The sequence below is a fragment of the Epinephelus moara genome, chromosome 6, assembly GCF_006386435.1.
Source record: "Epinephelus moara isolate mb chromosome 6, YSFRI_EMoa_1.0, whole genome shotgun sequence".
Classification (NCBI taxonomy): Eukaryota; Metazoa; Chordata; class Actinopteri; order Perciformes; family Serranidae; genus Epinephelus; species Epinephelus moara.
Genome location: NC_065511.1, coordinates 33,902,783 through 33,916,129, shown reverse-complemented (window position 1 = coordinate 33,916,129; position 13,347 = coordinate 33,902,783). Strand labels below are relative to the sequence as shown.

The following is a 13,347-nucleotide window of genomic DNA, read 5'->3' as shown; positions in this document are numbered from 1 at the left end:
TATATATAAAAAAAAGTACTTCTTTAAACAAAAAAAGGGAAAATGTCAGAGGTGTCTGTTACTGACAGGATATTCGGCAATGGTTTTACTGCTCTTGCCCACCTGCGATCAAATGGGACTGTATGAGGCCTGTGAACTAAATTGAGTTTGACACTTCTGTCCTGAACACTGAAGAAATCCTGACAAGTTTCAGCTGGTTGCAATCTGCAACTAAATCCTACACTTTACTCCTTTAATGCAATATAGTAAAACTCATAAATTAAAACATCCTTATGAGACTAGATCAGTTGCTGACTGCCATGGAACGTGTTTTAGCAAATCCCCCTTTTTTGAATAGACTGAGTTCTGCTGGTTAAATCTTCATATGTCATTCCAGGATGTGCTGAACACTGCACAGTACATCAGGACACAAATAGAACCGCATGCATGATTTACAGGTTCACATGAGGTAACAGCTTTTGTCTCTGCCCAGTGCTGTTTCTAAATCTATCCTGCCCTTTAGACACAGATTACAGAGAGAGCTTTTGTAATTATGTATTTCATAATTAATTGTTGAATATAGTCACATTAACATTCACCTTAATTACTTAAAATATCTGCTTGTGGGTTAATAAAAGCTGCAGCTCATCGCTCCCATTTTCAAAGGCTCCACCCGTGCGTGAGGTCTTGCCGTGACGTCAGCGCGTCTGTCATAGCTCAGCCAATCAGCGCTCACTCTGCGGTGCGGCGCTCCAGGATGATAGAGACCTGAGGGGTCGGTGTTAAGTCATGAACTTCAGTAACTTCTCCACATCCCTCGGTTAAGGTGAGTCTGAATTTAGCTCCGCACTCGCACTTTTCGGCTGTTACGTGTTAGCGGGCTGTGTGCTGGTCCCTCCTGGTGTTATGTGAGCGGACATTACCCAGTTTGAGCGACAGTTGGTGGGTGTAACCCAAACACCACTAGCTACCATTAGCTTAAATTTGGCTGCTCTCCTGGGTTGACTGACGCACATCGAGCTAACGTAAATACTTTCTGTTAATGTCATTATCGTGGCACGGTTTGTTCGCCTAGCTTAGCGTTGAGACTGGTCTTCTGTGTTGCAGGGTCGGCTAACAGCTCTGGGGTTAGCTTACGGTTTTGTAGTCCCGCTTTACTACCAGCTAAGGGAGGCTAGTGATGTCAACAAACATGGCAACTTTATTTGCAGAGCTCAGAGCTGGGACGGGCCCTCCGCGGTCTGACTGACTCATAATATACACTTTGCGGAGGATTTTTCACTGCCCAGCTTACTCCAACACAGCGGGGTCAGCCTGGAGGACATTTGCACTAAAACGTTTAAGCAGCAGAGATTTTCACCTGAGCTGTCATCACCTGAGCTGCTGCATCTTCCCCCAGAACACCACTGACTCCAAGGAGCTGCAGATGCACTTAAATTATGCAATGAGAACAGATTATATATGGAGACACGCAGCTTGGATCTGGTTCAGTGGGTCATGACCAGACAGGACATTTCTCAAGACTTAAATGTCAGGGCTGAGATTCTTGCCAGAGCTAATTTTAGCAATGCTGAGCCGGAGTTGGAGAGGAGAGCAAACTTGCAACCCAAGCCAGACAGACACCAGTGCATGCTCTGACTCCTAATACTCGTTTTTTGAGACTTTCAGGACAAAACAGTGAACTGTGCTAAGCTGTATTTTGCACAAGACTATATCATGTCTCTGTGTGAGGCTGCATGGCATGTCAACTCCTCCCAGAGTTACACTACAATAGGTTTTATATTTCCACATTGAGCAGGATGTTAGAGTAGGTTGTGCATTCAAGATAAACAGATTAATCAGATTAATTTTGCCAGGTGCAAAAGAAATAGATTCACTTACCAGTTTATTAGATACACCTAGCTAAAAATGTATGCAGTCTGTATATAAAAGCCCTGCAATAAGCCCTAGCTTCATGAAGGTTATTATAAAACTGGTATAGCGAGGAGCTGGTTTAATTGCATGGTCATTTTGGAGGATGCAGTTTGTGGTGCTGTTGAACTGTGTTTTCCATTCAGCCTACCCTCATCGATGTAATGGGGTCGACAAAATAACACCTGTCAGTATAACACATTACAAGTTAACAGCACCACCACGATTACAGTGTTGAACCGCTCCAATAAAGTTTTAGCTAACACTGAACCTTACAACCGTCAGGACGGTAGGTTTTATTGCATTAGATTGCATTCATTTAGCAACGTGTACCTAATATTGTAGCAACTGAGAGTATGCATTTATTAGAGCTGGACCCAAATATTCAACTATTTGGATTTTTGTTCGTTGGTTAGGTTTTCAGTTTTCAACTTTGGGATTCGGATATTAGTTTGTTTTCCTCACAGGCCTTTGTCAGGCATTGTCTATGATTCAGAGCCTATTATTATGTGCATTTATGTAGGTCTGTAATTTATTCATAGTGAGAAAGTGTCACAGGTTATTATTGTCACAAAAAGTGCATAAATAGGACCTTGTTCAATCAAGCCCCTTGGGATTAAAAACACACCAAACCTCTTGAAAAAAAGTTGCAGCGCTTTGTCATCCATCTGAGAAGGGAGGAAATGTGTGGCTGAGTCGTCTCTGAGTCGTGTTTACCACCCCACCCCATGGCCAAAAGCTTTGAATATTCGCTGTTGAGTACCACCATAGCTCCAGAGCCCCAAAAAATCTTATTCTAGACAGTCTTATATGTGTATATTGTTGGTTTGCATGCTAAAGTTCACTTCAAGACTGACCTGCCAAATGCAGGAAAACAAGTTTTACCGGTAAAAATAGTTCAAATACGGTTTCCATAGCTGCCAGTGATATTTACGCAAATTTTGTATGATGGATCTTTTTTCCTTACTATTGAATTTCCAGTTAGAGCTGTATTTCACCACATGGGAATGACGTTAAGTTTAGTCTAATGCTAGGCTCAATAACCAGGGTGAGGGTTTCTGGTACCTGCTTTCGTGGAGAAGGGAAACGAGTCTAAAGAGGTCGAAACTCCAGTAACACTTGTGTACAAAACAAGTTTATTGTAGGACCAAAGCTCTTACCAGATGGCAAGACTCAGTAACTATCCAGGGAGCAGAGAAATGAGATGGAAGTTTACAGAAGTTTAGGCTCCTGTAATGTTCTCCGGTACACTGGGCAGTTAATCAGCAACTGTTTAAACTGGTGATTTGATTTTATGTGAATTGCTCACGGGCATAATATGTGAACTGTGGCCAACGCAGATGGAGCAAAGTGGAAAATATTGGCCTGAAAAAAATCAAATGTTCTTATTCAAATATTTATGTGGGGTTATTTAGATACCAAAGCCTCACCTGCATTCACTGCTACTGTCAACCTGTCACTGCATAATCTGTGTTTCACAATGTTTGCTCAATGGCACATGGAGAGACCACTCTGTTCTTTGTAGATGAACGCATCTCATTAAAAGTCCAGCTGTTACGTTCTGTTCTGTTCAGTTGAGTTCAGACAGCTTTATTTATCCCGGAAGGGCAAGTCAGTTTTGCAGTCTACCCGGTTTGTACACAAACTCACAGGCAGAAACAAACAGCAAGCAACAGTCGTGATATGTCAGAGATCAATACATGGGCAAAAGATTCACACTGGCACTTTGTGTGGCCCCGTGCACAACAACTCATATGAGGACCAGGCAAAGAAATTACATGCTTCAATAAATAATTAGTAAACATAAATAATGTTTGTTTACATCAGTGGTGTATTGTCTGTGTCTGCTTGCAGTGCACCTTCAGCCATGCCTGTGACATCTCAGCTGCTCAGGGGTTTGCCCCGTTCCAAGGTTTTGGCCTCCAGTCTGTTACCATGCCAACAACACCAGTCCCAGTTAGGACCCATCACTCACCGACCTGCCTCAAGACGGCCTTCTCACATATGGCAGAGCCACCAGCACTCAAGAAGTTACCGGGCAACCTCAGTGCTCCGCAGTTACATCCTCACACCCCCGCAGGTCAACTCGATTCTGAAAGCAAACGAGTACAGCTTCAAGGTGTGTGTGTGTCATTCAGGCAACTAACGCTGCAGATAATGATTATTTTTGGTGTTGATTAATCCGTCGATTATCTTCTTGATTAACAGATTAGTTGTTTGGACTATAAAATGTAAGAAAATGGTAAAAAAAAATAATCAGCGTTCCTTAGAGTCCAAGACGACACCCTCAAATAACTTGTTTCTTCCACAGCCCAAAGATCTTCAACAAAAAAACAAAAACAAAAAATATTCACATTTAAGAAGCTGGAATCAAAGGAATTTGAATTTTTCCTTTTAAAAAAATATGTATCTGATTAATTTATTATGAAAATAGTTGGCGATGAATTTAGTAGTCAACAATCTAGTAGCCAAATAATCGTTGCAGCTCTAATGCAAACATAAACAACACGCCTGGCCATCTCTACATTTAAGTTTTCATCTTACGATTTTTATGTGTTGCGGTCCCAGGTGCCGGAGTTCGATGGGAAGAACGTGTCAGCAGTGATGGGTTTTGAGAGTAATCAGCTGCCAGCTAATGCTCCTATAGAAGACCGTCGAAGTGCAGCCACATGCCTGCAGACACGAGGAATGCTGCTGGGTGTGTTTGATGGCCATGCTGGCTGCGCCTGTGCACAGGTAAAGTTGACTCCATACGTGCATTGTTTAAAGTGTGATTAAAGTATCTGCTACAGTCCTCATATCCACTCTCTACTCATGATACATAACAAGGGACTTGTTTTACTTGGGGACCTCTATTAATGTGTAATAACTGCAGAGGTTGTCTGTGATGTTAATCCCACATGAACCTGCCATATCCGTAATTTGTCAAGTAAGAATTCCACTTAAAATAACCACAGACACAGAGGTCATGTGATAATATTAGTCCTGCACAAACTGGCATCTCAGTGATTTAGGGTCATTTTTACATTTTTTATTTCGCCACAATTTCAGCCTCTTCCCTTGCAAGAACTATGGAAGCTGCGTTGGCAATTAGAAATGAAAGTTTTGACATCATTTTGGGTGCAGGAGGCATCTCATGACAGCATGATCATACATTGCAAAAAGAGGTAGCTGAAATCATCACAAGATCAAAATTTTGAAAGATGATGAAAGGGATGACGTGACAGTGTTGCAGAGCCGGTCCTGTTTGTTTAACCCACATTTTCAAAAGAAAAAAGAGGTTAACACTGTACTGTGTGCATCATGACCGGGGGATAATGTCAGTAAATTTCAGTAAAAGACGGACTTTGCTTGTTCCTTGTGAATGTGCCACGTGAAACACAGATATGGGGCGGTGAAGAGAAATCACATAAGGTTCCCAGGTAGTGCTAGCTCTGTATGAATAGGGCTTTATTCTGCAACATTTTGAAACATCTAAATGCATGCTTAGAAGAGCCTGAAGCACTAAACATTAATTTTGTAAGCATTATAAACAGGCTGGTTGGAGGAACAGGAATATTTACACTTTCTACATATACGTTTCTACTATATGGTTATTAAAGCTTGTCCAGTAATTGGAACAATTTAAACTTTTGATGCTGAGATGTTAGAAGTCACATATTTAAAGATCTATTTACAAGATAACTTTATATGTATTTTCATTTCTATACACTGTTGCACTGACAGTATTTTCCCGTCTCTCCTCCTCTCTGGCAGGCGCTGAGTGAGAGGTTATTCTACTACATAGCAGTGTCTCTGCTGCCCCACAACACACTGTGTGAGCTGGAGGCAGCGGTGGAGTCCGGCAGGGCCCTAAGTCCCATCCTGCAGTGGCACAAACACCCCAACGATTACTTCAGCAGGGAGGCTCAGACTCTCTACTTCAACAGCCTCCGAACATACTGGCAGGAGTTAATAGATCTCACCAGGTCAGCAGACGATTCACGGCTAAGTATACACAACAGCACTGTGGCAAAAATGCAGGCTTCTTCCTAAACTCCAGTGAGGCTACCATGTTATTGACAGCTGGGGGTGCCTTCACTTGACAAGTTTTTTGGCTTTTACTAACTTTTGAAGCTGGTTTCATCTGTACCTTGTAGCAACACGCCCACACCAACACAGGCTCATCTGTTGTTTTGCCAATAGTGCTGTTGCTGGTATCTGTCCTTGACCTGTGGATTCCTCCTTCTCTCTGTGCTTCACACACACACACTGCTCTCTCTCTCAATGTTTTCAGCCCAGGCGAAGTCCCAGACACCCGCGAGGCACTGCTGAATGCCTTCAAGAGGCTGGACAATGACATTTCTCTGGAGGCTCAGGTAGGAACTGTCTGCTGTCTTAAAAGGACAGTTCACCCAAAAATCAAAAATATATATATTTTTTTCCTACCTGTAGTGCTTTTTATCACTCTAGATTGTTTTGGTATGTTTTGGTATAATACATATATAATGGAACTAGGTGGCACTCAGCTTGTGGTGCTCAAAGCGCCAATAAATACATTTGGAAAACTCAACAGCAATGTCTCTCCAGAAATCATGACCCAGTTACTCAAGATAATCCACAGATCTTGTTGTGAGCAGCTTCATGTAGGAACTATTTTCCTTCTACCTAACTACACCCACCAACCGTATGACCACGCAGACAGAAGCATGCATCTACTCGTGGATGAGAGGCTCGTGCTTGTGACAGTGCGAGATGGAAACTTTAAAAGCGCGCCCCTCCTATAATGTTAGCTAGCTCAGTGGTGCTAGGTGAGCTAGCAGTAGATGCACACTTCCTTCTGCGTGGTGATAAGGTTGGTGAGTGTAGCTAGGTAAAAAGAAAACAGTCTTGACTTTCTAAATTATCTTTTAAATTGATAAATATCACAGGTGTAATTAATGGCACTATTCAAACAGGATCAAACTAATATTTATCCCTCATTATCATCATTAACTATCATACATATTACTTCCATAATGAGGTCTGATGGTGGTCCACTGGGAGGGGAGGGAGTTTGCCTCTCAATTAGGGGCGTTCTTGGTCTAGGCTCTACTAAATGTATTAAATGCAATTAAGAAATTGGCACATAAGTTTTGGAAATGTGTCGAGATACAGAAATTTTTCCTTGATAGAATATGTAGCAAATTTGTAGCATCACCTCTCCAGTGTATTCTGACAGACAGTGCAAGGACAAACCACAATGCTAGATTGATTGGAATACTAATATATATATATAGCAATTTCTAAAGATATCACTTCCCTTCTTTTTTTGGAAACACTTCTCATTTTCTGCTCTGTTTATAAGCTGCTTGGTTTTTGCAACAGTCCCTGTAAATATAAAACACTTTACAATCAAATGAACACGTCTGCCGTTTTCTAGAGTAGATAAAAGTATATTTGATCCTAAATACAGTGTAACCTCCAAGTCTTAATTCTTCAACTGGGGGTCCTCAGAGTTATTGCAGGGGGGGGTCACTTAATTATAGTTTAATCATTTTTACTTATTTATGACATAAATCCAATATATTTTGCCTTTGCAAAAAATTGTTTTTGTAGAAGTGGAGTTTCCTCCCTCACCTACCTGAAGAGCAAATACAGGTCAACACTGCAGCCTGAGGCTAATATGGCCCTCTGCCTGACAACCTCCACCTGCCTAGAATATGCAACTCAGTTTTATGTAGGACGGGGTCCCTGCTTCATCTCTGTTTCAGCTAACAGGACTCCCTGCTCCAAGTTGTTCACGTCTGTATGACAGTATTAAATGTCTATCTTAGTTTGGGCAGTTTACATTTGTACAGGTTGTCACACGAAACTTTCATTTACAAAACGTCTTAGTTTCAAATGCAACACGACGTTGCACATGGTCACAAAGTCGGCATCAATGCAGGCTCACTGGTTGGAGGGTTACATAACTTCAGCTCCCTGCTAATTGGTTTGGGGGGGACACTTAATGTGGCGGACCCTCCACATGCACATGAGAGTGGAGTAGCAGTGAGAAGGGAGAGGGTGTAGGGGGTGGTTTGGGAACAGCCCTAAGTAATTGATACTCATGTCTGAGTCAAATTGCAAGTCATTAAATTTGTTCTGAGCGCAGGACGTCAGTGCAGTCGCATGCATTAAGATGCATATTGAATATCACCTCTGCCATGTGGCAACTGTGCCAAATAATAAGAGCATCCAAATTTAAACTTTTATGGATTAAAGAGGAGCTCAGGTGTCACTGCCTCTACATGTAATTTAAACCATGTGCCACATCCTGTCTGGAAGCTCACAGTGTCATACTGCCACACAGGTTGGAGACCCGAATGCCTTCCTGCACTACTGGGTCCTGAGAGTGGCCTTTTCTGGAGCAACAGCGTGTGTGGCTCACATCGATGGATCAGACCTGTAAGGAGGATAAATACATGCACACACGTTCCTGTCAGTGTGTCAATAACACGTCTCAGCCTTGATTCTCTGTTTCTAAAGGTATATAGCCAATGCAGGAGATGCTCGGGCGGTGTTGGGAGTGCAGGAGGAGGATGGTTCATTCAGCGCGCTCACACTCTCTAATGACCACAGTGCCCAGAATGAGGATGAGGTGGCTCGGATACGTAGTGAACACCCTCCATCAGAGAGGAAGACAGTTATCAGACAGGTAATACACCTGCTGATTTGCTCACTTTGGTCGTTGCGGCAGCGTTTATTAAAACCTCTTCCTCTCTTTCTAATGTTTTCTTAATCAGGAACGCTTGCTCGGCCTCCTCATGCCGTTCCGTGCATTTGGGGACGTGAAGTTTAAGTGGAGTATTGAACTGCAGAAGTGTGTGTTGGAGTCCGGACCCGATCAGCTCCATGAAAATGAGCACACCAAGTTCATCCCTCCAAACTACCACACACCCCCCTACCTGACCGCCGAGCCGGAGATCACGTACCACAAACTGCGGCCGCAGGATCGCTTCATGGTGAGAGCAAACAAATCCTCTCCATACTTTTTTCCATAATTCAGCAATGCTTAACATCATTTCCAAAAAGGAGAAATTAATGACCATTTTGTTTCAGCTTTTTTCACAAATTTAAAAAAATATATCCATCATTAGAAGTTGCAGTTTCTGTAAATCATCTTTCAACAACCTGTGCAGCTGCTTGAATCTCTTTTAAAGTTTGGAGTGGACGACTGTTTCCCAGAGGGGTATGAACAGCCATAAATCGCTGAATTAATCGAAATACGGCCGACAATTTGGAGGTCTGGAATCAGGCTGGGAGGTCTCTGCCCTCTCCTAAATGCTAGAATGATATTAGGAGACATTATGGATCTGGCATCTCTCTTTTAGATGGGAAACAATAAAGGGACAGTTCCCCCTCAAATCAAAAATGCATACTTTTCCCCATACCTCAGGGTTTCCGCAGGTCCTTAAAAAGTCTTAAATGTCTTAAATACAATGTTATAAATATCAGGCTTTACAGTCATGTGAGGTCTTATTGTGACAGACATTTTATCTTATTTAGTTTAGCCACCTTTTTATTTCTTTTTGTCAAATGAGTCAAGCTCTTCTGTGTGAAAGTCCACATTTCTGATGTTACAAGTCTTTAAACCTACCACTGAACATAATGCTGTCTTTTTTCCTTATACTTGCACTTGTTGGCAAAATGAAGATTAACCTAACTCACTCTAACAACCATTTTCCTACATAAAAGCTACCTCTGCACAGGACCACACAAACTACTTAACTTTATATTTACTTACAGTGGTTGAATAAGATTATTTGTCCAAAAATCAGTCTTAAATTTGGCTAGAAATATGTATATAAAAAAACTGAAAAATAAATTGAAAAATAAAAATAAGCACCCTTTTTTTATTTTTATTTTATTTATTTATTTATTTATTTTTTTTAACGGTAAAACGTGTCTTTTTCAGAGGCACTATCCAGCTTCTAGGCTCATGATTGCATGTTGTTTGGCATACTTTATCATCTCTCTGGTTAGTGTGAATTAAGGGCTGTATGACCTTTGCAGACAAAGACTGTGTTTGTGAAGAAAGAATTTCCAGTGGCAGTATTTCTTAAAGTGGACATGGAGTGTTTTGTAATGAAGCTCATTTAATGATGTCACTCTTGGCATAATGTGAGTGACATGGCTAATCTGTTACAATCAATTGTGAGTCAGACTTCTCTCTGTCTGTCCCTACAGGTGATTGGCTCTGACGGCCTCTGGGAGACCCTCCACAGACAGGAGGTGGTTCGTATCGTGGGGGAGTATTTAACAGGGGTGCACCAGCGTCAGCCCCTCAAAGTCGGAGGCTACAAAGTCACCCTGGGACAGATGCAGGGGCTGCTCGAAGAGAGAAAGGCCCGCGTGTCTTCGGCTTTCGAGGATCAGAACTCAGCGACCCACCTGATGCGCCACGCGGTGGGGAACAACGAATTTGGCACGGTCGACCACGAGAGGCTGTCGAAAATGCTCTCGCTACCCGAGGAGCTGGCTCGCATGTACCGCGATGACATCACCATTATCATCTGTCAGTTCAACCCCCATGTGATCGGAGCACAGAGACAGGACGAGCAGTCCTGAGCTGCATAAAAGCCATCCACTGAAGCGTACGCACACTTCTGTGTAACCTTAGATCTACATAAGAGCACACTCTGTGGACAAACAGGCCATATTGAGAAAATATCTGTCCAGCGGTCGGAATTAATCATTTTAACTCTATTTATGTACAGGATTTGTATGTTTGTATGCAGTCACGAGAAGATCAAGTTCCTCATGAAGTCCAAAGATCTTCGTTGGATCGGAGTCTCTTCTGCAACATGCTGCAAATATCCTCTGGTAACCATTTCATACTCACCTCTCTGCGTGGCTGATAAAATGCTGTTACAAACTGATTTTTGTGCCAAAATATTCAACCTCCTCGTCTGCAAAGACTCGACGCCGGGGTTGAAATTACAGAGATTCCAAAGAGGGTGAAGGTTGGGATTTTACAAGTAAAGAGGCCGTGACTGATGCAGCACTGACTCGACCTCCTCCCTCTGACCCCCTTTACACCTGGCATTAAAATGCATTTTGGGTGATCGGGTCTCAATCAGAGAGAGCTTGACCAGAAGTACAGGTGTAAATGCACATACGTTGAGGACTGATTATGATGATCCGGATGTGGTCAGGGATGCATCGTGACTACCTGAACACGTAATTGCAACTGCATTTTAAGTCCACATACAACAACTACATGGGAGCGGGGTAGCACCGGCTCTCCTTCACTTGATGCTGAAGCTGCGAGGCACACAGTGGTCTCTCTCTCATCTGACGCTAAAGGCTCATTTATTTTCCCTTTGTGTTCAAAAATAGCTGCGTTCATTTCAAACGTTGTGACAGGTGCTGCCACATACGTCCATAGGTCCTTTATGTTGACATAGATACATCCACTAGATGGTGCTAGAAGGCAGAATCAAAGGGTCATGACAACAAAGAGGTTGTATAATAATGTACCTTTTAACGAAGGCAGCATTGTAGACAGCAGCGATTTACATGGCCATATTATGACGTGGACGGAGAATTCTTTTCACTGTAGAATCAATCTGTTTGGTTCTGCCATTTTTAAAAAGTCTTCGTCATGTCCTACGGTTGTATCTCATTCGAACTACGCTACACTGCCCCCATGATCTCTGGTGGTACGGCTCTGTTTTGTCCGAATCTGTCAGCTTTCAGAAAACATGCAAAAATACAGACGAAGTGAACGCAGAACAGACAGAAGGCTCTGTCTGTGTCCACATACGCATCTAACATTAAGCGAACATGCACTATAACACCCCTGAGTTGTCTCGCTCATCTGTATTGTATCCCTCCTGTTGGTCTTTACAATCATTAGGCCTGTTTGATCCTCGTTGACCTCGCTGTTACCCTCTAACTCTTCCTGACTGGCTCCATAGCAAAGATTTTTTTTAAAAATAATTTTTTTATTTTTACACCAGTATTGGCTACGAAAACCGCAGAAAATATGATGTGAGCCCTGTGTCATTTTAGTTAGTTTTTTAATTTTTAAAATAAAAATATTTTTAAAATTCTTATCCTAATAGTAGTTGACAGACGGGGGAGGGGCCTATTTGGACTTGGTTCAGTTGTTTGAGCCCGACAGAGCGATCAGGTCTAGATGTAGACACTTGAGACACATATTAACACCAGATTTCAATGTAATCAAGTTAAATCATAGCTGGGCACAATTTGGAGACAAGACACATTGTAATGCGAGGTGTAAAAGGGATCTCTCATATGGACTCTAACTGGCCTCTGCCATTATAACCCCAACGCTCTTCCTGTGCAGTCTGGTTTTGTTGTTTGCATCCCAGGCACACTCTCTCTCACCTTCCAGGCTGCTCCTGCATCTGTTACAACACAGCACTGTTGCATCTGTTCGTTTTTACGTCTTCGTTTAAGTCATTGTATGATATATTCTTAGCACTGTCCAAACATACTCATTTTGTTCTGCATTTACACGTCAGTCTGTGACGTTTACTCCAGCACTCTGGGTTTCAGGTGACACAGTAACTATCAGGTTTCGGTGCTGACTTTGAGCTCTCCGCAGACACATTGAGTAAAATGAAAGTTTGTTGTTCTTTTCCCACGCTTTGTGGATTTAAAGGGACGTGTGTGTGTGTGTGTGTGTGTGTGTGTGTGGTTTCTCTTGCCTTATGTTATTTTTTTCTGATGGGTCATTAGCAGTTAACAGTTGGTTACAGTTTGGGGTTTTATTACTCATGACAGCCATGGTGAAAGCAGAAGCAGCCCATTCTCCTGATACTCTCCAGTTAAACACTAATGACGGGGTCGTATCTGTGTGTGTATATGTGTATTTAAGAGCAGAATGTAAAAAGAAGCTGTTTGAATATTAAATATTATTTATTCAGCTTTTGCAGCATGTTACACGTCTTTATCTACAGTTTTATGTATAAATTGTAACTTATGTGGGTTAAGTTTTGTATATGGAATGGTTTAATAAAACACTGATATACACCACGTGGTACTGTTGTCGTTGTCGTTGTTGTGTGTTTTGGTTGACGCAGGCAGGCAGCGGTGGACATGTTGTAACATCCCTTAACACAATGACCCGATAACCTCGACCCACTGGAAGGTCAGTGTGCGTAAGGCTGCAGCTGTGGCGTCAGCTGGTGAGTCATATGTCAGCACACAGTGAGTTCAGTGTTACGTGTGTCAGTGACCTGTTAGTGGTGAACTATAACAAACAGTACATTAACTCACTGTACTGTCAGTCAGATGGGAAACAAATAATCAGTGACTTTTGATTGTTGGTATTTTTTTAAAGAAATGTTTCTTGCAAAGTTTAAGCTTCTCAAGTGTGACAATTTCCTACTTTTTTGTCTTAAAGGGACAGTTCACCCCAAAATTAAGAGCACATATTTTTCCTTTACCTGTAGTGCTATTTATCTGCCTCGATTGTTTTGGTGT

At 42.2% G+C, this 13,347-nt stretch overlaps 1 protein-coding gene across 2 annotated transcripts; it reads left to right on the top strand.

The window, feature by feature from the left end:
* The first annotated feature begins 698 nt into the window (after nt 1–698).
* On the top strand, nt 699–12,901 carry pdp1 (pyruvate dehydrogenase phosphatase catalytic subunit 1). 2 transcript variants are annotated; one of them, XM_050046701.1, is made up of 10 exons: nt 699–805; nt 3,745–4,009; nt 4,459–4,626; nt 5,647–5,858; nt 6,167–6,248; nt 8,204–8,298; nt 8,380–8,548; nt 8,637–8,855; nt 10,081–10,487; nt 10,611–12,901. In XM_050046701.1, exons 2-9 carry the CDS (start codon nt 3,758–3,760, stop codon nt 10,459–10,461), a joined length of 1,578 nt encoding a protein of 525 aa, XP_049902658.1. In that variant the 5' UTR covers nt 699–805; nt 3,745–3,757; the 3' UTR covers nt 10,462–10,487; nt 10,611–12,901. The 2 variants fall into 2 exon arrangements, with proteins under 2 accessions (XP_049902658.1, XP_049902657.1); XM_050046700.1 differs by having other exon boundaries at nt 10,081–12,901.
* Nucleotides 12,902–13,347: the final 446 nt, after the last annotated feature.